This window comes from Oryzias melastigma, linkage group LG21, assembly GCF_002922805.2.
Source record: "Oryzias melastigma strain HK-1 linkage group LG21, ASM292280v2, whole genome shotgun sequence".
In the NCBI taxonomy this organism is placed as follows: Eukaryota; Metazoa; Chordata; class Actinopteri; order Beloniformes; family Adrianichthyidae; genus Oryzias; species Oryzias melastigma.
Genome location: NC_050532.1, coordinates 24,718,277 through 24,743,818, shown reverse-complemented (window position 1 = coordinate 24,743,818; position 25,542 = coordinate 24,718,277). Strand labels below are relative to the sequence as shown.

At 40.2% G+C, this 25,542-nt stretch overlaps 1 protein-coding gene across 2 annotated transcripts in view; it reads right to left on the bottom strand.

Annotated features, from left to right (window-relative positions):
- The window catches only part of cntnap5a (contactin associated protein family member 5a), a 163,705-nt gene that overhangs the window by 27,763 nt on the left and 110,400 nt on the right, over positions 1-25,542 (bottom strand). For both annotated transcript variants that reach the window (XM_024286056.2, XM_024286055.2), the window contains exons 13-17: positions 17,255-17,455; positions 8,968-9,124; positions 5,561-5,688; positions 3,537-3,707; positions 2,617-2,835 (exon numbers count right to left, since the gene is read on the bottom strand). In XM_024286056.2, the coding sequence (XP_024141824.1) occupies positions 2,617-2,835; positions 3,537-3,707; positions 5,561-5,688; positions 8,968-9,124; positions 17,255-17,455 (876 nt within the window). The remainder of the gene's footprint in view (positions 1-2,616; positions 2,836-3,536; positions 3,708-5,560; positions 5,689-8,967; positions 9,125-17,254; positions 17,456-25,542) is intronic.

Genomic DNA, 25,542 nt, shown 5'->3' with positions numbered 1-25,542 from the left:
GGGGGGGGGGGGGGTGCAGCCATCATCTGCCTGAAGAACAGGCTTGTTAGAGAACTCCATGAAGGCCTCACAACCTCTGAAAGAGATTTATTACTCACAGCGTCTGAAAGTTTAATCTTCTCTAACTTGACATTTTTGAGGCTTTCAATCAGCTGGCTGTTGTGAGTGGGAGGAGGTGCATGTGTTTATTTGAGGAGAGTTTGTCCTCCATGTGCTGGAGTTGGAAAATGGCAGAGAGTTCTGAGCTGAAGAATCTGAATCAAACAGCATCCAAATTGAAAAAGATCTGTTTCCAGAAAGACAAGTAATATCAGGTAAGGGAGCTGCTCCTCTTCATGTCTGTTCCTGAGGAGGGTCACACAGGCCACACTTTATGTTCCCTGTCCCTAAGAATGATAGCCATTCATCCTTCTTGGCTGCGTTTCCTGTTCTGGAGGAGGGTCACCAGGGCTGCTTCCCTTCATGTGTCCCTGGAGAGAGTTCTTTTGTTCTTCCTCTATGTCCCCTCCTTGCTGGTGTTTTTTGGGCATCTGGGATCTGCCCTTTTGTGGAGGGGTACTGTCAGGATTAAACTTTAGTTTTGTCAGTTATGATTTTTGGTCAAGTTTTTTAATTGTACATCAATCACTTCAGTTTCAGGTTCATGATCCACTACTGTTTTTAATTTTGTTAATTACCCTCAGTGGTTTTCAGTTCATTCTTGCTTGCTCAGTCATGATTTGGTCATGATTTGCTTAATTAACCAAATTCACTAGAACCTGCTCTCCTGCATTTGGGTCCTCCACCAACACTTCCTGACAAGAGAAGGTGCACCGCCTGAGAGGAGCACACACTCTTCAGCTGAGTTTTTTTTAGTTAACTTAAGTTTGCATTTTTAGCCTTTGATTTTACATTTCAAAAGTTAATTAGGAAGTTTTGAATTTCTTTAGGCTTGATTCAGTTATCAACAAACAAAGCATTGTTTTATACACTAAGATGTATTGTTAGCATGGTTAATTTTTAGTAAGCTCTTCAATTTTGCAGACTCAAGACACTCATTTAAAGCATATCATACCATCACGCATACTATTTATGCAAAGGTGAGCTGACACCTATGCTCAGACACCAAGACCTCGAAAGCAAGGTCACAGTGGTATCCAGGGCCCCCAGATATTCACATGGAATAACAGACTGAGAAAATCCGCCCACTAGGCAACCCAACGTCAGCCACCCATACCAGGGCTGGAAGAACCACTACAGGGGCCTTCAGCGCTAGAGAGCAGGGGGGCTCAGGAGCATGGAGAATGCAAGCTCCAGCCCAGCTAGAGAATAGTACTTCCACTGCACTAGGGATGTCCAGCACAAGGCCCCAAAGCTGAGAGCCCCAGCCCCAGGAAGTTCTGAGCATCCCCCGACCCCTGACATGAGCCAGGGAAACCATGCTCCAGGCAGACACCCGCCCACCCAGGGAGGTACAGGAGAGAGCAAGGCCACTCCCCCTGCCCAAGAGGAGGACACCCAATAAAAAAAAAAAACAGTCCCAGCCCCAGAACCTGCACCACAGGGACACGGACACCCCTAGGCTCAGATGTGATGTGATCCCCAGCTTATGGTTCTGCCAGAGAACTCAGGGTTCCCTCTCCCTTTGGTGAGGGAAGGCCGCCGGGCCCAGGCAGTCAGCACCCAAGGGACATGGCCACCAATGCTGAGGGCCAGGTTCCCCCCACCAGAGAGACTGGGTAGGGGACAAAAGATCACTGGCTCAAACTTCCTAGTGTAGTATTTGTGTTTGAGTGTATAGTGTGGTGGGTTAAAGGACGTGTGTAATAAAAGGCATTGGTAGAAATGGTGGCACTGTGAGGACATCTTCTTGCTGGAAGTGACGTCTTAGCACCCCCCCCCCCCACCAAGTCAGCTTACACGTCTTAAGTCTAGTTAAAAACTGAGGGGGCAAGGGCCCAAAGATGAGCCCAAAGTCACTCAAGCCCAGAGGATGACTCGGAACAAGAACCACAAATTTACTTAGCTAATTTCATTACATTCATTACATTGCATTAAAACTTCAGAGAAACCGGAATAGTTTCAGTTTTCAAAATTCACACATTTTCCTGCTGTTTTCAAATATATTTCCAAGCAGGTGGAAAAAATATTTGTGGAGTTTAGCAAAATAAGAAAAGGAGAGTTTTCATTAACTAATGTCAAGAGGAAAAAACACTACTCTTTTTAATAGGATATTGTAACTTAAGTAGTATGGAGCCAAATTGGGGCCATAAATATTTGAAACTGAAATAAAACAACTTGAAAAGTTCAAGTTGAAATATTGTTGTCAAGCTAAAAAAAAAGAAAAAAAATTGCTCCATGAAGCAGCTGCTTTTACTGAAAATCCTTGAGCTTTCACTTTGTTGGGGATTTTGATACTATTCACTTCAAAAATATTAAAAAGGAAATGTTTTTTGTTCAAAATTTAAGAATGTATAATGAGAAAAAAATCTTTTTCAAGTGACACTTGAAATAGAACCAACAAAGAACTGAACTGAATCACTTCAGCTCTGCAGGATTTGGGAGGCTAATGGAAACTATGAATGATGGAAGAGCATCTGTTCAGGTGCGTTTGACAGGATTGGGGGTGGGGCTTACCCACAAAGAGTTGACTGCTGAGCCGTAAGCGGAGCCGCCCGTCTGCCGGTGCCGCCAGGAAGCGGAGCGGCAGTTGGTCAACCTGCAGCGAGGACTCCTTGACGTTGCGCTCGGCCCTTACATAGTGCCACTGCCTGTCGTTGAGAGGGATGGGGGACTTCACGGACAGCAGCGCCGGACCGTCCCCCACATCAAAGGAGAACGTGACCACGGACGGAGCTGCACACAAACACACATCAGACGGAATGAGAGATGAGCCTCTTCATCCTCCTCCTCCTCCTGCTTTTCTGATGCAATCCGATACAATGCTGCTGGAAACATGATGACCTGCACAGATTCGGGGGGGGGGGTTCAGCTGACAGCTTGTCAATATTCTTCCATCAGTCTGCAGCTGCAACGATACACGAACTTCCTCCAGGAGTCGGGTTTGGGTATAAAACAAACAATTATCGGCATGTAAACGTTGCGTCGATCTCTTATTAAAACTTTATTGATCATGATGTTTGGACAGTGATCTCAAAGTCGTCATGAAAGGTCTTAAAGTAAGGCGAGCGCCGCCTCAGGCTTATCACACGTCTGCTTATTTAAAGCGTGTCAGAGTTTTTTAACACAAACTTGAACTTTTCATTGTTGCAGTAAATCTTTTCCTTCCTTTCTTCGTCTGCCATCTTCATGGCGCTTTGAGCGTCTATGACAGCACACGATTGAAGCTGACTGCGCCGCTGGGATTACATCACGCCGCGCAGACCTGACAGGCTGCTTCTCTGGGAAATTGAGCTGTCAGCTACAGTGCAGCCAGAGAAAAGCAAAGCACATCCTTGATGGCTTTTGTAGTCGCTCTTGTGTACGGACACTCTCCCGCAGTTTACAGTCTAATCGTGCTTTGAATTTCTCTTATTGGAGCGTGAACGGTCACTCACAGCTCAGCTCCACTCTGATGAAGTCCTTGAGGCCCTGGTTCTCCAGGAAGACTCCAGAGGGAGTGCTGGTCTTGAAGTAGAAAGAGATGTCGGAGGCCAGCTCCGCCTGCAGGGTGGGGAAGTACAGGTAGGAGGACTCCTGGTAGAAAGAGGCTGCGTTCCATATCGACTCTGGAGGGACAGAGAATGTTTTCTCACAGGGATATGAAAGAAAAGCATTCACCCCTGTGGATATGAAAACTTTGTTCAGGTCTGGATTTGATCATCTTATCAAGTCCACTCCTTTTATGAGGACTTTTTCTCTTCACAGTTGCCATGTTCAGACTACAGCAAACATATCACACATTTTATTTTCCTTCTTATTTTGGTTCCCTCCATATCGTTCCTCTGTGTTCAGTCTAATTTCTAATATATTCAAATCCGATTCTCTATAAAAGAGATAAAGCCTTTTGTGTGTCAGCATGTTCACTGATGACACCATGCTCTGTTACTGTCACGTTGTATGTCTCTTAAGGAAGAAAGATTTCTTCTTCATCCTATTCAATCACTCCAAACCCTGGTAACGTCACACATAGAAAATGACCTGCCCTATCAAAAATAAGTCAATTCAGTTGCCGTGGTTCAGACAACGTCAGTAACAAGTGATTGGTCCAAGCCGGTCTGTGTAATTATTCCAATGCCAACCACTCTCACCAATCAGGAGTGAGCTTGTTGGAAGTCCACACCCCTAACACTAAAAGCGAGCTCGGGAGAATCTGTCAAACATTTCGAATGTCTGACATGGGGGCTCCAAGGAATCACCTACTTTTATTGAGGCATCTGATTGGCCAATTTTTAACTTAAGCTGCAATTTAAAAAAAAATAGCATTATCACGAACATGTAAAAAAAGTAAGAAAAAAAAGTCATCAAAGCAAGAATGATTATCCTGACAAATAGAATTACTAATAGCTGTTTAATTCTTTGTAGAAGTCTATGAGGTTTTGGCTTTTTGAAGCCAGCACGTACTTCCTGGTAGGAATACAAGGGGAAGGGTCACTCAGTCCAGTTCTCTTATACAGTTGATGGCTCCAACTGCACAATATTGATAGCTATTGTGAATTAAGTTTGACTTATCCATCATGTTTTACATGAAGAGCAACAGAGTTCTCTAGAAAAACATTGCATTTAACATCTGCCTCTTGAGCCCACTCTGCATACTGTAAACTGTTGTTGAGTTTGGACCCATTTTAACAGTATTGTTAATACAATCATTACACTGGATGAATGGATGGATGGACCTCTCTAGAGTGGTTTGGATAAAATTGGTTTATACAACAATGCACATTGATTTCATTATCTTGCTAAATTCAACATCTTTCTTTCCTGTCCTTGTTGTCTGTAGTCGACCTCGTGTTGAAATTGGCACTTCATTAATAATATGTTGCATTGAAAGTCATTTAAAATTCTTTTGTCAAAAAGCTCAATTAGACTGATGCTTTCAAGTTTAAACTTTGACATGAGTATTCTTCTTTGAGTTGGCTGTAAATGTAAAGTAAAATGCATTAACACTGTTGTGCGAGAAGCATCATTATACACAGACAATCAAAGGTCTCTTGATGTACAGACTTTCACTACTGCTGAAGAGATTTGAAAGAGACTCTTTTCAGTTTTGCTCTTTCAGCTTCTGAGTGTTTTGCTGCTTCGCCTGAGAAAAACCCTGCAGATGCCAAACAATGCAAAACTGCAGGAACCCAGCTGGGATTTTTAACAAAAGCAGTGTTTTGTTCTGATCACACGTTCACATGAACTTGGATGGGAGCGAGCTTGTAAACCAGCGGCACTGATGTTTTCCTGTTGGCTGCAGGTTGAGCTCAGATGTTCTTCTGCCTTCGCTGCTCTGTGTGGGAGCAGACGGAGCTTAGCTCTCAATCCACAGACAAACACAGAAGCTGCCGACACAAAGTTGTGGTGTGAACATGGTTTGCCTTTAATCTGCCTCCATCTGCAGCCGGCTGGCAGCTGCAGCAGTGAGGTGTTAACTTACTGTCTCCATAACAACGCAGAGACCCGGCGTGGACCACGGCCCGCGAGCCCGTCCTGTTGGTGTCACCGATCACGATCTGGCTGACCGGGAGGTGCTCTTTGTAGGAGAGCAGTCCTGTGTCGTTAGCCCTGCAAGAGACAGCAACACAGAAGGAGTCAGGCGGGCCCTCGGGGCTCGGCTCCACACATCTTTTCTTCTCCATTAGCACAGAACGCACAGTAAACACTCTGAAAAGAGAGCAATCAATCACAATGCAGACAGGTGCCGGTGGAAAACCGCACTGAGCGCAGCCGCGCTTTGGAGCGGATCGCCGAGCCGTAAACAAAGATATTCGGAACGTCGTTTCTAAATCCACCGACAGAAAACTACAGGGATCTAACGAAGGAGCCGCAATTAATCATTTCTGAGGAAATGCTGGCAGTAGAAAAGAGGTGGACACATTTTCACACATTAAAACATTTAATGAGGAGAAGAGGTGAAGAGATGACCGACTGCTGCACGGGGGATTTGTGAAAAACAGACGGTAAATGTTGAGCGGAGGAAGAAAGGCGGTCGAAGCTGCTTTTGAAGTCACCACTGATTTCTGCTCAGCTTCTCATCAGGAAAAAGATGAATGAAAGCTGCCATGAGTGGCCCTCTCCCCACCCTGACCCGCCCTCTACAGCGACCCCTTTGGCCCATGAGCAGAGCAAGCCGCAGCTCAACGCCCTCATCATCAACGACCCCACTAAATGACGTGCTCAGTTCATGACAAGCTTTCGTTTAATCTGACAATTAGGAACTTTTGAAGCTGTGCGTCTGTCGTGTTGGCGAGCACGCTACTAGGAAATCCTGTAAAGGACGAGAAAAATGTTTTGTCTTCAGACTCAACAGAACACAGTCTGTGCATTTAATTAAAACATTGGAGAAGTTGAAAAAGTTCAGGACAGATGAAAGTTTTTTCTTTAGCATTGAAGTTATCTCTTTAGGACACGTTTTTCATGTCTTGATTTGAAGAACGTGTGGAGACATTCATGGCGAGTTCGATCGCTCTAGCCCCATAAGCCCTGTGACATGCTGGCGACCTGACCAGGGTGCATCCTGCCTTCACCCAACATTAGCCTGGATAGTCTCTGGCAACTCACCACCCCCACCGGGTTAGGAAAATGGATGGAAGTTCAGGACGAGAACCCTCCCAGCGACTAGCGATAATTGGATTTGTATTTTATCTGCTGATTGAGTTACTGAAAATGTCATGGATGCAAAGCTGAAACCCTGATTGGTCAATTGGTCAATAATGCATCAACCTCGCAAAAGTTCAGATTTTTTAACTCTTGAAGCGCTGCATCTGACGCCCAAAGCGTGTCATGTTGCTGTTGCTGTACTAAAGCACCACGCCCAATATTTGAATCACATCGCAGGACCTCAGATGCATTTGTACATTGACATTAAAACTGGATGCCTCTGGTGCGCTAATCACATCCTGTGTGAATGTAGCATTAGAAATGAGAAAATTAGTCCAAGTGTAGTTTGTGGAAATCCTACAGGCATTTATATATCCCATGCAAACAATATTCATGCACAGTAAGTAAGGAGCCAGTGCTTGCATCTTACTGACGACTGGAGTGTGGTATAAGGGCACCATGCAACAGGTGGTAAAATACATTTTATTTAGTGATCACAACATTAAGCACTGCAACTGTATCTCATATACAAGTTGTTTTTACCCAAGAAAAATCATGGTTCTTTTTTTGGCTAATTAAGAAATATTTGTTCTTAAAGGAAACAGTCAAGATTGTCTGATTTCCACAGTTAAATATCTTTCAGTATAAGAAAAAAAAGTGGAAAACTAAAGTAAGACACTGAAGGACACTCATGAATAATTAATTAAACATCGCCATGTCAGCATTTTAAATTGATAAAAGTATTACCAAATGAAGTATATATCGCCAAATCCATTTTTTCCTACACCCCTATAGCAGCAGATCCTATCTACGACCCTGCATGGGCCCGGAGAAGCAAAAAAACTACCCCCCCAATGGGTCGACCCTTTGTATGGATGCATGTGACAAAGGCTATTCTGCTGTTCGTCTTTATACAAGAGTTTATGTAGAAAAGTTGACAAATTTTTCAACACAACACTGGTAGATAAAAAACAAATGTATTGTTTCAGTTTAGACGACATCCAGGTTGACGTGTCTTTGAAGCTTCAACACAAAAATTCAATTGTCACTTCGCTTTCCATTTAGGGGAAACAGAATGTTGGGGTTGTGAGAAAATAATTTCTGGATCGTTTCACTCCATAACGATCCATCCCTTTGATAAAGGGGTGTTCAGGCAGACTTGAAATCTGCCTAAGGATGACACCCCTCCTGGAAGCTACAAGGTTTTCCCTACAATTTGTTTCTGTAATCAGAATTAATGATAGTTTTTGTTACTGTTGCAAAACATTTCCAGCCCCAGACACCAGATTTCCTAAAAAAAAAAAAAAAAAAAAAAGGAACAACCCTTCTCCCTCAGCGACATTTGAGACAGACGTTTTTAGAGCTCAGATTCTCTTCTGCAGAAAAATCTCTGTTCCAGAATATCATGGCATTCACCCCAAACATGAAGGTTTGACTTCACTTCACCACATGATTCAGGTTTCACACATTCAACTGTTAAATTCCCTGGTGACAGCAGCTTTGGGGTATCATCCCCAATCAGGACAGATCACTGACAGAACATAATTTCTGTATCAAGTCTGTTCCTGTCTGAACAGACAGACAGAGACCAATCTCCACGTTTTCAAAGAAAACCTGGCCAGGACCCAACAATCACACCCGTCTCTCTCTGTTGATGCAGTTCAGCTACAACTGCAAAATTTGACCTTTTTTCCCCCCACTTTTTCTGCCCTTTTATTGAACACGATATGTTCCCCAGATATGTATTTCTATACTTCTATACTACTTCTTATCAACAGTGTTAAATATTTCTAACTTCCAATGCAATATTATTAAAAATGTTCATCTTTTTCTGAAACATTGATGAGCTCTTCCGCATTCAACAGTTAATCAAAGGTAAATGTTTACATTCAATCTGAACATGCACAATCCCATCAGTTTGTTTACATTAAGGCAGATTATTGTAAACAAACCTGTTTTTGCTTTCTGTTTGACTCTACGCTCAGCCTGGATCACACCTTGAGCAGAAAAGTCCTGGACTTTCAAATTGAAGAGCTTTGAAAAGCATAAAAGCTTTTTCAAACCAGTGAAAACTGTGAAAGCGCGACCTTGTTCACAGAAGGTTTGCTTTGTGGGAAAGACATCTCTGGTGCTTTGACTGTTGAGTGTTTTGAGTAGAAGGAAAAACCAGATTCTAGCAAGAGACGACAGTGGATAACAGAAAATATTCTTCATAGAAAATGTGAAAATGTGTTTGTGACCTACCAAGCGTCTGTATCTGCATCACAGTTACAAAAGTAGTTCAAGTCAATGCAGTTCTCCTCCAGGCTGCAGGAGCACTGCTGGACTCCAGGCAGAAATCCTCCCCAGTAACTCCTCCGTTCTCCTTCACGGTCGAGCCACCATGACAATGGGCTTCCATCTGCAACAAACACCATCAGGAAATTAGCAAGGTCAGGAAATGCATCACATTAAACCCCACAGGAAGACAAAGGTAGACAGATAACTTACTGTAAAGTGATTCATCAGTGAGAGTTGCCTCACGGTTTGGTGAATCTACAGCTGAAGTTTGAACAGAACATTTACTGCATTTTTTCTCAGAGGAGACAAAGCAAAGAGCTCTTCCTCCTGCACTATATTACTAAAAGTATTGACTCACTCATCCAAATATTCAGAACCAGGTGTCCTAATCACTTGGCCTGCTCACAGGTGGATACAATCCAGACCTCATGCCTGGAGACAGTTTTTAAAAACATTAGTGAAAGAATGTTCTGCTCTCAGGAGCTCAGTGGATTCCAATATGGAATTGTCATTGGACGCTACCTGTGCAACAAATCCAGTAGGGAAATTTCCTAAATATTCCACAGTCAACTGTCAGCTCTATCATAACAAAATGGAAGAGTTTGGGAGCAACAGCAGCTCAGCCACCAAGTGATAGGTCATGTAAACTGACGGAGAGGGGTCAGCAGATGCTGAAGTTCATAGTGCAAAGAGGCCGCCAACTTTCTATACAGTCAGTTGCTACAGAGCTCCAACCTTCATGTGACCTTCAGATCAGCCCTAGTACAGAATGCAGAGAGCTTCATGGAATGGGTTTCCATGGCTGAGCAGCTCCATCCAACCCACATATCCCCTAGTGCAATTCAAAGTGTAGATCCAGTGGTGTAAAGCACGTTGCCACTGGACTCTAGAGCAGTGAAGACACCTTCTCTGGAGAGATGAATCACGCTTTTCCATGTGGAAATCTGATGGACCAATCTGGGTCTGGGGTTCAGACTGTATTGGAGGAGGAGGAATGATGGTGTGGGTTTGTTTTTCAGGCCCCTTAATTCCAGTGAAAAGAACTCTGAATACTTCAGAATACCAAAACATTTTAGATAATTCCATGCTCCTGTGGGAACAGTTTAGAGTGGCCCCTTCTTCTTCCAACATGACTGTGCACCAGAGCACAAAGCAAGGTCCATAAAGAGATGGATGACAGTGTCTGGTTTGGATGAACTGGACTGGCCTGCACAGAGTCCTGACCTGAATCCCATAGAACACCTTTGAGATAAATTAGAGCAGAGGCTGAGAGCCAGACCTTCTCCACCAACATCAGTGTGTGACGTGACCAATGCGTTTTTGGAAGAATGGTCAGAAATTCCCATAAACACAGTCCTCAACCTTGTGGACAGCATTCCCAGAAGAGTTTACGCTGGAATAGCTGCAAAAGGTGGACCAACATCATATTGAACTCTATGGATTAGGAATGGGATGGCACTTCGGTTCATATGTGAGTCCAGGTAGGTGAGCCAGTACTTTTGTTAATATAGTGTACCACATAGGCTAGTTAGCATTAGGCTAAAGTCAAGCCCACTTTATGATGGTTTTGGTTATTTTAGACCATCTTTTCTCTTAAATAAATAGTTTTAAAAATAGTTGAAGCAAAGAATACCAGTATCATTAATTTCAGGTGGACTTGAAAACAGTGGAGTTTCTTCTGTCTCCAAGTACCATTGAAGTCAAGCCCAAGAAATGGTACACCCAGAACCGAAATACGGAAAATCCAATCTGTTAAGACTACAATCACACATCTCAAAATGCCACTGCCCGGCATTTTTGCAGGGCCTTGGTGGCCGTGGAGGTCTTATTAAGTTAAAATTTTACGACACCCAGATGACCTTTTCCAAAAGTGGAAATCAGTCAGTGACTGCCCGGGAACATTTGGGGTTGCGTATTGGAAGACCAGTGAGTGCCATTAGGAAATCAGGCAAAAGTTGGGCGGCCACAAGTTGGTGACAGCCAGAATCGCCAGCCGGCAACAGCCTTAATTGGACAATGTGTAAATGTCTACAGTAACCCTTGGGTATTTAAAAAATGGGCCAACGATAACAAACAAACAAAAAAAAAAAACAATCAAATATTATCATCATCCGGTGATAGTTGTATTTGTGACCATAATATTAAGCGCTGAGACAGATGAAAGAATCACGTCATTTGTTTATGATCAATACTAAGAATGGCCGTCTGAACTGGACCCACCTGGATCTCAGCTCGGCTGCGTCTATCACTCTGTCTTTTCTCATGGGTCTGTCCTTTCTCGCTCTCGTAATACTCCTCTGAACTTGTTGCCCCCCCCTATTTTTTTTTTTTACAGTCTGTATTTCATGTAAGGAACCGTTTTTTAAAATCCTGACAGCAGAGAATTCAGATAAGAAAAACTACAGGTCCCAGATCAACCCTAAGAACAGAACAGTACATAAAACCTGCACACGTAGATGACCCCATTCTTCCCAGTCCTAGTCCTCAAAGGCGTCCCCCGTCAGGTGAAGTGTGGCTGCTCTCCTGAAGGATCATATCAACTGACAGACAGACTTTAGCACCGCTTCAAAGGCATCACTCATCACCTGAACAAAGGGCACAGGTGCTTCAGCTTCAGCCATCCATCCATCACACAGCGGGACTCTTTATTGCAAAGAGGCCAACTTCTAGAGAAAAGCCCATCAACCATTTTGTCACAATTCATGATCAGATGTCAGTGGTTACACTGCCCCCCCCACGCAAACATTATAGCTGTACAGATGCATGAGCCATACTGAAGTCTGAGCAAGAAAACACTTTTCACTTTCATCCTTGGAACAGACAACATTTGCATTACAAAGAGCATTTCTTCACCATCTCACGCACATCTCTCCTACAGCCCTGATTTGCTTTCAGGCGGCATTCAGACACCAAACAGGCCCACAAATAAGAAAAGGCAACAATCAATAGCTCCTGTGGGGGAGGTCACCCTCTCCCCTTAAATTGGCTCATATTGACACAACTTATTCTCATCAAGAAGCAAATGCATCTTCCTGTTCCACTGATGCATGACACTCCAAAGCAGCTGCGCTAACAACACAACAGGGGTGAGGACACACAACAGGGGTGAGGATACACAACATGGGGGCTAGACTCATTCCCAAGAAGCAGCTAAAAACAAAATAATTGCTTTTCCTACAACTAAGTCATAATTAATCCCAAGAGGAGTCTTAAGTACAGCACAATTGCTTTGTACTGTATCAGTTTATCTATACTGTTGTCTTGAACAGTCAAAACAGTGGAACTTTAAATGTAGCAAAACTTTTTGGACACGTTAAATACTCACTCCAATGACAATGATGTTTTTAATGTTTTTCTCATAGTGGAGGACATATATAATATAGTTTATGATTAAAACTGCATTTCTGAGTACTTCTTTATTTTAATTGTGATGGATCAGGTGAAGATGAAAACTTGCAGTTTGAAAAAGCTCAGGTTTGTGACGCAGCAACTGCTCAAAATTCCCTGTTCCACTTCAATTCCAAATCCTCCACTTGCAGACAAATAGATCCATGTACTTCTTCATTTTCCTCATCTAAGCTGTCATCTGGCTCCAAACTGTTTGGTTAGATAGCTCCAATATTACTTGCAGTTTTTTTTTCTTCTCTCGCTACGCTAATGTTAGCTCGGAATTGTAAGGAGTTGGAAGCTGAGAGTGTAAACAAGGGATTGGTGGGATATTAACATTGGCTAACTTCCACGTTAACAGTTCCACCCACAACTCGGAGGCGAATTTCTGATGAACTCCTGCTGCTTTACAGAAAACAATAGGATTTTTGATTTTTCCAAAGAATGGTATCTTTATAATTAAAAGACATGTCACTACCAGTGACGTGTCTAAACAAGAGTTTGGATGTTAAGACGTAATTCTCCATTTAGAAAATGATCCTAAACAATATTAAAGAATAACTGGACAGTTGCACTTGACTTGGTACCACTAATTCTATTATTCTGAAGCCACGGTGTCAGGGTTACCAGTGCCCTCCATCTTGAAGCAGGCATACTGCGGGGCTCACCTATGTATTTCTAATGCGGATTTTAGCGTATAAAGATACGAAATAAGTCATAAACTGACACCAATGTAATAGATGGCTAGAAATAAGAAAATTAAGTAACTAAAAATTTGATAAAAAAGGCAGAATTGGTAAAGTGCATGCGACAGCTACAGCTCCATTCAGTGCGTGCAGCGCAGGTTAGGCACAGGGGAGGCATGGGTTCTGATGCTTCCCCAGCTGCTGTCTCTTGTATTTAAACTGGAAGTTAATAAATGTAAACCTTTTTTTTAAACAAAGAAACAATGCAAACTTACACAGAAAAAGATAATCATAGAATAGACATGTCTTAAAATTATTATTTGATTTTCTTTTTCCATTTATTTTATTTATGTTCTTTGTAAGCTATTTTTTGCAGGTGACTCACAGTCTCACCTGCCTCTTCTGACTACCCATCACTGGTCCTGCATTAGCATTTTATCAGTTAGAATACCCTTCAGCTAACCTAGCCTATAGCATATGCTAATCTAATTGTTTAAGTGGTAATTTTTCATTATAATAATAATTTTTGAAGTTTTTTTTCAGATGTTTTCCCCTAATTTTGGCCAGTTGTTTATCTTTTATAATTGATTAAAAAATGTTTTTTTATTTAGATTCTCCAAATCTCTCCCATACCACACATTTTGCTAGCTTAATGTGAAGTCTATTTCTTTTTAACTTTGATTAACAGACTGTTTTCAGCTAGCAACCTGTTATTTATTTTGGTTTATGTCATTGTAAGGTTTGTTCTCTTAAGTATTTTTAAAAACTCCTCTTGTTCAACTTTTAGCCTAATTTTTCTCATAATTAAATGAAAATCTAAAAACCTTAGTATGCGGCTTTTCAGAAATGTTTTGGAGCAGAAACTCAAAATATCATGAATGCTTTGTGAGTTTTGTGAACTTAATGGATGTTAGACATGATTGTCTTCAACAAACTTTCTACCTCTATAAAAGAGAAAGACTTCCAGCTCAGACGGTCTTTCTTTAGTGACGGCTGTCACAGCAAACCTGAACAAACTAAGAAGACATTTCGTGACTCTTGACTTTCGTTTTGTCGACTCATATGCGTATTTTAAAGAGCCCCCTCGATGCCATTCAAACAATAGCAGCATCTGCTGCAGCTGAAACAGGCCAGCGTTCCTGCTTCATGAAGGCATACCCCAACCACCAACACGTCTCTAACCTCTGTGGCCTCGCCAGCGTTAAATCTACATAAAGTACAGCGACACAGCACCATGTTCCCATAAAAAACACAATATGAAGACCCAGACTGGAAAATCATTTCTGGAAACAAGTGAAAGTGTGAAAATAATAAGCAAAACAGAAGGAGGACAGTGAGAGGAGCCACAATTATCCTGCTGCTGCAAGTGTTTTCATTTCAGCGTAAAAGCTGGCGTTACCTCGCAGCAACCTCAGCTCATTACAGCTGATAAATAAGGAAAAAGCAAACAGAGAAACCAGGCGCCTGCACGTCAGTGTTTTAAGTGAACAGCAGAGACATGTTTTACAGTTAAACTCCAGAGCTGGAGGTAAACGTCAGACGTTTTGGCATCCGCCTGAATCTTGTAATCCCAGGGGGCTTCTTTGAACAGCTGCTGCTCTTGTTATTTTCCTGTAAATTAGCATGATGAGTGGCATTTTGTCAAAATCTTAGGATAAGCCTCAGACTCTTGTTCTTAAAAGAGATATTGTTTGCATCAGTAACTCAGAGAAGTGATGTACAAAGGGACTCTGCACTTTTTAAAGTTGTTTAGACAACAAAGTGGAGCATTAAAAAAATGCAGGAGTGCGTTTGCGTGGCTCCAAAATGGCTCTTCCAGCCTCTCTTTGATGTCTGACGCGATAATGAACTTGTTTATTTGTGTGCGCTGCATCCAGGGAGCGGCACAAGCCGGGACTTCATGAATGTTTCATGACTTAAGAGCAAACGTGGAGATGTTGGGACCAAAGGTGCCGCAGCAGCTGCAGATGAATGCCAGCACAGAGCGAGCGTCGCCTCCCCACTTATTGTTGAGGAATAACAAGAGGAGCGAGCAAGGGGGCTGCTGAGGGGGCAGCCGCTTTCCAAGAGGAAAAACCCACAAATGTGACTTCACAATGCAACATCGAAAAGTGTACAACAGCTAATCTCAAGGCACGCTGACGTGGCCCAGCGTGGAGAGGAGGAAACTGGGGGCAGCAAAGATGGAAATCAGACTGAAGCCCATTCTGCTTTTCTCTACTTGAAAAAAGCCTTTTAAAATTCCACACGTTTCCCCTCAAAATACTTTGATTTTTCTTCCACAATCCCTCTCTAGACTTGAGCACTGAAGGATTTACTAAAGTACTCACGGGAAAACAACTTTATGAATGTTAACTCTTCAAAACCAAACCCCTGTTACTTTTAAAAACAAAAACATAGTAATTTCCTGCATTTGACTGCCTAAGTTTAGGAAAAAAGTCGTTCTCTTGTTTTTAACAGAATTATGCTCTGCCCCTCCCCGCATACCCCTTAAAGAGGAAAAATGCGGGAATGTTCAAAAGAACCAACAATGCCGTTTTGTGATTCTGATGGATAACAACAATCACTTTTCGGATCATGTCACAGTTTTAGGGTCAAGGTTCGGATCATTTTTTGGATCAGTAAAAAGTAAAACATATGTTTCAGAAAAACATATATAAAGTACTTCACAGCTTAAATATCCACTCACACGTTTTTTTAACTTTGAACATAAAGAAAAATGTAAAACATGGAGTTTCCGATTACATTTACATGTCTGGAAATCAAATCTACAAAAGCATAGAAAAGAATGCTTAATATTGAATTTTTTTCCTCCCCCCAATGTCTAAATTAAATCTTAAATGAAAAAGTTAAAATGAAACTTTTATTATCTTTTGTTTTAATTGTAGTGTTGAAACTAACCGTGAGAACATTTAAATATTTCAAGTAATAATTATTATCCGTAGTACATATGCAGATTAGGCGCAGCCCTGCCGATTTTTGAGACTTATGGCTTGCCATTTTGCCTTATCCCGACGGCACCTCCGTGTTGCAGGACCAGCGGCTGCAGGACGGCTGCTGCTCCTCACTGTCAGACACGGTGGCGTGTACCGATGCTTTTATTCAGCTCTTCAAAATAAATAAACCTAATCTCTCAGTATTTGTCACTTTGATTCAGCCATCTTCTACTTTACCAACCTTATCATGTAAGTAGAACTTTATTTAAACAACTGACTTATTTAGCTTTAGCTTCATCTTCAGCTTAAAAGTCTTAGATTTTATTAGGTAATGCCTTAGTTACCTTTAAAAGCTTTTTTGTTTTTCCTTTTTCGGATAATCGAGAAAAGGGAGAAAGGGAACTCCGGGCCTCGAGGGTTCACTCTGTCTACATGATTTCCAGATATCCAAGCCCTACTCATGACCAATTACCTGGGTGAGGTGTGTCCAGCTAATTAGAACATGCCAGAGCAGAGTATGTTGGAAAACATGCAGGTATCCAGCCCTTAAGGCCTGGAGGTGCCTATCCCTGATCTACAATTTATCTATATAGTAGATCTTGTATTCATTAGCATCCGTTTATAATTTTTTTTAAGCGTAACTTTATTTTTTTCTTATTTGCAAAGCATCTAAATCTTCATTAAAATGATCTAGCAATGTTTTGGCATTAATTTGTAATTTAATATTATTATTATTATTTAGTTTTCCCACATATTTAGTTTCAGTAGCATTTGATTAGCGGTGCACATAACATTGCTCAGCATTTTGCAGCAATATTAAATGTCGTATTGTTTTTCCTTTGCTCTTGTTACTGTATCTTTTGCAGCATTGTTAGCATTATTCACAAGAAACCGGGTTTATTTAGCTGTGTTAGTCCCATGTTTAGCTACATTAGCAGTTAGCATACAGTAGTACATTGGAGTAAATGGTCAATTTAACATCTGCTTTTTTTAATGTAAATCTGCCATTTACCTTTCTTTTTAGATTTTATGGTATAATTAATCATGTTTCATATTATTTAGACTAACTTTTGGCATTTTACACTTTTCTTCAGCTACTTTCATAAAAATATTTTAACCTTTTACAGCATTCATGGACTTCATACTTTGTTTTCAAACTGAAGTCTCTTTTTGATCCATGTGTTTCATATTAAAACAGGAAGAAATTAAAAAGCTTTAAATTTTGAAGCACAGTGAACTCACCTTTTGCATTAAAGAGGCGGGATTTTTTGCAGTTGTACACCACTTCCTGTTGACAGTGCTCTGACCCCGAAACAATCGAGCGCATCTGTTCGGTCGATGCGTTGTAGCTCAACTTCAGGATCTGCGGTCTCTTTGGTGAGGAACCTTGGACTTGAATGGGAGCCGTGCCGTTATGCGACAACACCGTCCACACCTTCTTATCTGCAAAGAAATGTTGACAGGTTACCATAAAACCATTACAAGTACAGCGTTTTTACAAGTCTGTCTCCAAAAAGATGCTCAGTTTTTCAAATTTGATTCATCCATTTAAAATTCATGACCAGTCAGATGGTATTCAGGTCAGGGTGGTTGAGCATTTAAAGAGATATTCTGGCGTTTTGAAGTGGGGCTGTTTGAAGTACTTGAAAGCCATAAGTACATATTGGATTTTAGTTTAAATCTGAGATGTTATTTTAAAGCCAATGTCGGCCGATCATATTGAGGACCCTGACAGTAGTTGGCACATTGTCGCATCTGCAGCAGTCTGCCTCTAAATGCAGATGCACGGTGCACGTTCAGGAATCGTTGATCAGCTAAAGGATATGCAGAGCCAGAGAGCACGCACCGACAGCGCTTTGCATTTTCTTCTCCTGACAAAACAGTTTATTTCTATGCAAATGTGTTCAGATACAAACAATAATTCACCTGGTAATCACATCGCACATCCAGGCTCTCAGATTGTGCAATTGCTCTATCACGTACGTGGCACAAAATGTTTTCTGTTCATCAGTTCAGGATCATTATGCTCACCGTGAGCTGGACCTGTCATTCCTAAAACTGCTTTTACTGCAGATGCAGAGAAAGCAGCATGAAGAGTAGAGTGGAGGACACAAACGAGCTGGTTTTAGAAGCTACAAAATGTACAATCAGCAAATAAAACTTTTTATAAATTATTAATATTATAGTCAATGATTTTTTTACTATGCACTGTTGAGCGGGGCTGTCGCAGAAAGGTTCAGGATCCTCTCCAATCATCTCACAGAGGACAAAAAAAATTAGATGAGGCTTTGCCTTGCTTAAGATCTTGGTTTTGACTCTAGGTGGCACTTCTGTTGTGAACCACTCATTCACAAAACTAGATTGTTGCGTCAATGCTAACGCAGTAGTCCCTAGCTAAATCATGGTTCACCTTTTGCAGTCTTGCTGTATTATGGATTTTTATAAATACAACTGTATATGGTTTTTATTATTGTGTTCTGCATCCTGATTGGCTGCAGACCATTATCAATCAACATCCTCCATGCCATGTCTCCTTTACAAAATGCGTTTGATTGTGATCAGTCTTTTTTTAAAAATTCTAAAATAATGAACTTATTTTTCTACCGAGATTTAAACTTTTGAGAGTTTAAACAAGTGTGAAAATGTTCATGTCTGTCTGAGAAAAGTGCAAAAAGTGTGAAGTCAGGAGTTTTAGGAGTGCTGCCATGCAATAAAGTTCTCACTGCGATTATTTCATCGTGACCTATAATTAATTAATTTAACTAATGGATTTTAATCGCAATATTTTTATGCGAACAATTTCGGTTAAAAACTTAATTTTGAGGTATTTTATTTAAGTTTGTGACATTGTGGCACAGTAAAAGATCAAAATACAACTAAAAAGGTGGCTTTTTTTATTATTTTTTTAATTATAAAAGACTTCCTACCTCTACTTTTACACCACCGAGGGGTGTTTTTTTTTTCTATCTTGAACAGATTAAAAAAAAAGAAAAAAAAATCAAAGAGAAAGTTCTCTAATTAACCTCATCAAAAACAGTACGAAAACTTTTCTGAGCAATCCAAAAAATATTGAAATGTTGATATACCTTATTCTACAGTTCACCACAACAGCAAGACAGAAGAAACGACACAAGAGTGATTTTATAGTTTAGTTTAACCTATTTGGGTGACATTTTAAAGACTGGGAAAAAGCAGAAAGAAACTGAGAAAAAAAGGAGGAAAAAATGGAACACTGCGGAGAAACTGAATTATTTAGACATTGGACTTTGTTATTTTTCTGAAACAAAGTTTTGTTTCATCATCTGGACAAAAACAACCACTGAGGTGAACTTTCCCTATAAAATTATGTTTTTTAACTTCTCATGACAATCACCTTTCTCAAAAAGGAGCTAAAGATGAGTGCAGTTAGCAAACGCCTCGGGGTAAAGCTGTTTTCATGACAACACGATGCACCATGTTTTATAAAAAAAAAAAAAAAAAAATCAAATTAAAAATGTAAGAGGATTGATGTTCTAATAATGTATGTATTATTTATATTTTTCTTTAATGGCCGTGGTATGAGCTAGATAAAATGCTCCTCCAGGTGTGCACAGCTCGGAAGTAATTATTGACGCAAAATTGAGATTAACGCGATTAAAAAAAATAACGCACTAAAATGCCTATAATTACTTAATCTCAATTAACACAATAATTTTACAGTCCTACTTAAAACATCCGTAAATAAAACTTTAAAAACTGTTAAAATAGTACATTGACTACCACATGCATTTCATCTGTTGTGGGATGTTTTTTTTTTTTTTTTAATATAACTCTTGCAATAAACAAGGGACAAATATACTTTATTCTGTAAAAACAGCTCCAGTATAAAACAATTCAGCTCATCTGTATTGTTTCTTGCTTAAGTCCTGTTGAAATTAACTGAAAATAATAATAATAATAAACTAATAAGATCTTCTATAACCTAACATCACAATATTTTCCTCCTCAAGGTCTGTAATTCATCCTTTTGATGTATTTTATTATTGTACTAAAGATCCTCTTTAGAGAACATTATCTTCGATTTGAAAAAAAAAAACAAAACTCAAAGAGTAGAAAAGAAAGACACTAAATATGCAGTTAGATCTGTTTCCCTGACGTAATCCATTAAACCATTAGAACATTTTCTCTTTAAAGTCAGTGGCTGCATTTTAACAAGCAAAGTACATGTTAATCCACAAAAATAGTACCAACTTCTTTGTTAATGTCAGACAAAGTTCAACTATCTGCAATACGTCTTGATTTACAAACATGAGACTGAGTTTTTGAAAAGTTGAAGACTCAGGTTGTCAAAATGGGTTTATTGAGAGCAGATTGAGGGCAAAGCAGAAAACCCTAAAGAAGATAGAGAGGTTGTTTTTAGGAACCTCCAAACAGAAATCCTGATACAAGAGCAAAGATTCTTTTGAAGATGTTCCACCGACATCTAGCAGCTCAGTAACTAATGAGTCTATTCAAGGATACAAATCTGTTTAATCTGTCACACAAGATTCTTCAGCGGCAATATTTGATTATTGTTTGAGGATGAGGAGGGATTCACTGCTGAAGCATTTCTAGCAGTTGTTTCCCTTTTTGGAAAAGTGTGTCAAATCAACAGAGTTTATATGCAGATTTTCAAAGTTTATAAAGAAAAAACAACACTAAAACAAGAGAAACCAGCCTCAGCATCAGAATGCTACTCCTGACAGAAGCTGGTGAAGATTTTTTTTTTTTTTAGATGGGAGGGCACCCACCTTTTGAAAGTCAGCTAAATACCTGTGAACTATGCCGTCCAAACGGCCTCTGTAATATGAAACAGATGCTTTAATAAGCAAATGCAGAGACCTCTAACTAAATGCTGACAGATGAAAGGGCTGGCTCATCAAAAATGTAGAAAGGTGGCTCTGTGTTAACATTTAAACAGCACAAAGGAAAGCTTAATCCCAATGTGACCAAAATGTTTCTCAGTTATGAGGAGAGTCTTATAAATCTCATACATAAACTCATTAAAATTGTGGCATTTTTCTGATGACAGTGGCCATATATATATATATATATATATATATATATATATATATATATATATATAAAAAACAAGCTTAAATGTGCATTTCTGAGTTTTTCTTTTTTAAATCATTGTAAATCAAGAGCAGATACAACACTGGGTTTGGAAAAAGTTGCATAACCAACATTTGCCCGTCTAAAATATTAATTTTCTTGCAACATTTATAAACTAACTATACAATTAAACCTTAGTGTTACAGGAGACACATTAAAGTCATGATGTACTGTGGGTTACCATTAATGTTATATACAGCCATCAACATAAGTAAAGGTGTAGTGAAAGTTTTAGAGAAAAAAAAAAATTAAAAAACAAACAATGATGTCAAATGCAACATTTATGCCTTCAGTTCACGTCATTGACTGGTGGTTAGTACTAGAAAACGTGCATCCCCAGCAAAGAGGTCATGCCCTTACGTTTATCGTTTTTCTCCTCATCTTCTCTTCTTTTTTTTCTAAATTGGGCACTAGTTGGCTTTGACTTTATTCTCTCCATCTTTTTGGTGTTTTGACACTTGGCAATAAACTTCCCCACCAAAGGCTTCGACTTAACCAATTTTCATCTTGATGACTACATTGTTTTGTGTTCCCTATTTTTATTTGGACATTTTACACAAAAATTAACAAAAAAATGTCTGTGTTAAAATGTATGACATGACTGACAAAAAAAAAGTAAGTAGATTTCACCCCCGGCCTCCTCCCTCATCCGTCCACTTAATTTGGGAGACACCCACAGTTAAGCTTATTACCTCCACCCCTCCTCTTATTCTTTACACACCTTTTTGGTGCCTTCTTAGCCAATAGGATGACGTAGAGTTGCAGGATGTGCCAATTTTCTGGTTTCAAGCTTTTCATAACACCGTGATATAACAGATAATAGAAAATCACAGTGGTGGAGATTTTTTTTTTTTCCTCTTTCGGAGTTTGAACCAGCGCCCCCTTTGAATTGCCCCACAAGGCAGCCGCCCATACTGCCAGGACCTAAAACCACTACTGAATGCATCAACTTATCGACAAATAGATCCATACACGTCTTTGTTTTCCTCGTCAGAGCTGGCATCTGGCTCAAAACTGTACGACTGGAAAGCTCCAATATTGCTCGCCATCTTTGTGACACTGGTATTTTTAGCTAGCGTGAGATGGTAGATGTCGGGGCGTAGTACTCTATGCCAACAGTCCCATCCACAACCAGTAGGTGAATTTGAAACTCCTGCTGCTCTGCAGAAGCTATTTCCTAGAAAAACAAACAAAAAAAAAGTATTTTCGTTTTGGCTAAAAATTGCATAATCATAGTTAAAAGACCACTAGGAACGCTTTTATATTAGATCAAAATATGACTGGAGTGGGACTTTTTCCATCCAATGACATGTATTCAACCAGATGCAAGGTTTGTGATGAGAAAATCAACACAATATTGGTGTGAATCAACAGAAGAACAATGAGTAACAGTTATGCAGGTGTTAAGATATTTCAGAGGAAATGCAGACAAGGAATTGTATTTTAGCAGAAGCAGCCATAAGAAACTACTGCAGCTCTGGTGACTTATAGTGATGCAGGATGGGCAACTGACGACAGGTGCAGCTTTACCCACTAGGCACGGACAGATCTCTTGTAAACGTAATTTATATCTAATTCAAAGCTCACAGCTATAGATATGCGTCATACTTCTGATAGACATCAATTAATTGAGGTCTATTGCATATCGCGGCTTTGATCTCTAGCAGACGACTTTCCCACAGCTATTGCGTTGCGGTCCCATCATGCCTTGCGTGTTGTAAACAAGCCATTTGTGTAGTTTTTTTTTTCCACCAGACACATGATGTATATTAGTTATCTAACAGATATTTACAATTGATATCAATTAATGATGTTATAGACATAGACGTCAATTAGATAATTTCATAGGTTAACTGCTGTCTGCAAGTTGCTCCTGTGTCATTGTGTGTTTGTTTGGCCCTGTAACAAACTGGTGACCTGCTTGGGATGCATTCTACCTTCAGCAGTACCTGGATTGGAACCAGCAAACCTGTGACCTCAAGAGGGACTCATTGAGTCTGGAGATGAATGGATGGATGTAAAATAGCAGTTTTTTTTTCTTTTAGTAAATGTTAAAAAAGTACTTTAATAGATATCTAAAAATATAAAAAGAATAGATGTCTATGTCTATTAGTAGATGTGTAGAAGATCTCTATATACAGATATCTTTTTAGAACACTAGTGGTAGACATCAAATGGAGTTGTCAGAAATGTCCTGTAGACATCTATGTTTATTAGGTATCTAATAAACAACACGTGCCTAGTGGGTAGCCTCTCTAAGAACAGGTCTTTAGTTTCATGGAAAATCAAGAAACAACCTAAGGCAGTATGAGTGCATATATTTAGAGCAACTATTAAAAGGTATGGATGGTTACTAATATACACAGACAGGAGTGAATGAGGTCAACCAACTTTAGCAGAAAACCCTGAGTCCACATAAGGGCAAACATGGAGAGACCGAAGATGGATTTGGAAAATATTTTGTTAATGAAGGGAATATATATGTTTGATATATTGCTGATACTATGACCAAACTTGTTTGCAAGTTTAAGCCCTTAGTCACAACTGCCCTTACGGGTGGATGCAAGCTGTCTGCTGTTGAAAAATATTCAAACCTGAACAGGGCACACTGGTGATCCACATGAAATATGAAGATTTTAGACTGCTGGATTAGCTTGTAGAGGAAAAATGTTCATGCACATTTTTTCTACAGGCATACTGCAAGTGACAGGTCTAAGTGAATGCTTACACAATATGCAAGGGTAAGTAAGGATAAAAGAGTAGGATGCAGACGTGTTGTATTAATTTTTCATTTTTCAAAAAAAAAAAACATTCTGTTGGTGCTATTCAAGTGCATGACCCTTCTGCGCCCCATACTAGTTTTCCCATTTTTCCTCTGCAGACAGCCCATAGCTATTCGTAAGGACAGTTATTTTGGATGCAGCGCGGCACTGCGTCAACCAATCAGAGGCTGAGCTTTGGACATGTTCCATATTCAGTGACTAGATCAAAAGGTAGAAAAACAAATCCAATATGGCTACTCAATGCAGGGATTTTTGTTATGAACTTTCCATCCATTTTCTTAATCCGTTGGGGCCACGACGTTGCTGGAGACTTTCCTGGTTAGTTTTGGGGGAAGGTGGTATACACCCTGGACAGGTCGCCAGCCTGTCACAGAGCACATAGAGCAGGAGCAATTGCGCCCCCATTTGCTGCTGCTGGAGTGAAGTTCACAGCACCGGGAGAGACTCTGAATCATCTGGTGAACCCAGACACAGCAACGTGCTTTTTGGTGCCTTTGTAGAGCTCTCTTCAACATAAACCAAAGCTACTCGGTGGCTGCTGCGCAGCCAAGGCGTCAAGGCATCGAGCAGTAAATTTGACGTGTGTCAAAAGAGAGGCGTACACGTACCACACCCACAGCAATGGTAAGTTCCATTTTAATAACGGCCCCTGAGGGTAGCTGTATGAGCCTCAAGGGAACTGCAAGACACACTTGGAGTTCCCTTAAGATGTAGCCGCTCCTCTCCACACCCTCCCAAGGTCCCAGACAACCCAAAAATCTGCAGCACCCATACTGTTGCAGGAGACTTTGTCTTAAAACTGAGGAAGTTTGCAGACATGTTCAGTGTCTGTTACAGTGACAGAGCTCCACATTCATATGGTCAATTATGGTGACATCCATTTAGTTTGGATTTATTCAGTGTGACTACTTGGGGGGTGTTAAGATATTTTATTTACTTAATGCTGTAAAGTTGAACATGTGATTTGTAATTCATTGCCAGATATGAAGTAGTGTTTGTTGTTTCGTGGTGTAACAGTTTGGAGTTGTGTGCTGAGAAAGCTGTGAACTTGTTTTGTTCCTAATAAATACACTGAGAGACAACAGAAGAAGATTGCCTCCATCACCTTCTTTTTCATCGGTTTAATATAAAACAACATCTACGGTGTCCCTGAAGAGAAAAATGCATCAACAAATCACTTGTCACGTAAAAAAGGATTGAAGGATCACAACAAATAAAAAAAGAAGTAAAAAATATTTTAAAACAGCATAGCATTTAGAAAACAAAACAAATTTCCATTACCTAAAATAGAAAAAAACCAAAAACATTTTGGAATATGAATGTAATTTCCAGAAAACAAAATCAAATTATAGAAAAATGAAGCACATTGAGAAACTAGAAAAGGTATGTACTATCGCTGATTGGATGATGATATGTAGTATTGTTTCATGTCAAATAACTTTCTGTTGCAATGTCCCATGGTATCTACCTTTTCCAGTTTCATCTAAAAAATTGAAAAGGTCATTACTAAGCGATGGGCTGCACGGTGGCGCAGTGGTTAGCGCTCTTGCCTCACAGCAAGAAGGGCCCGGTTCGAGGACCTTTCTGTGTGGAGTTTGCATGTTCTCCCCGTGC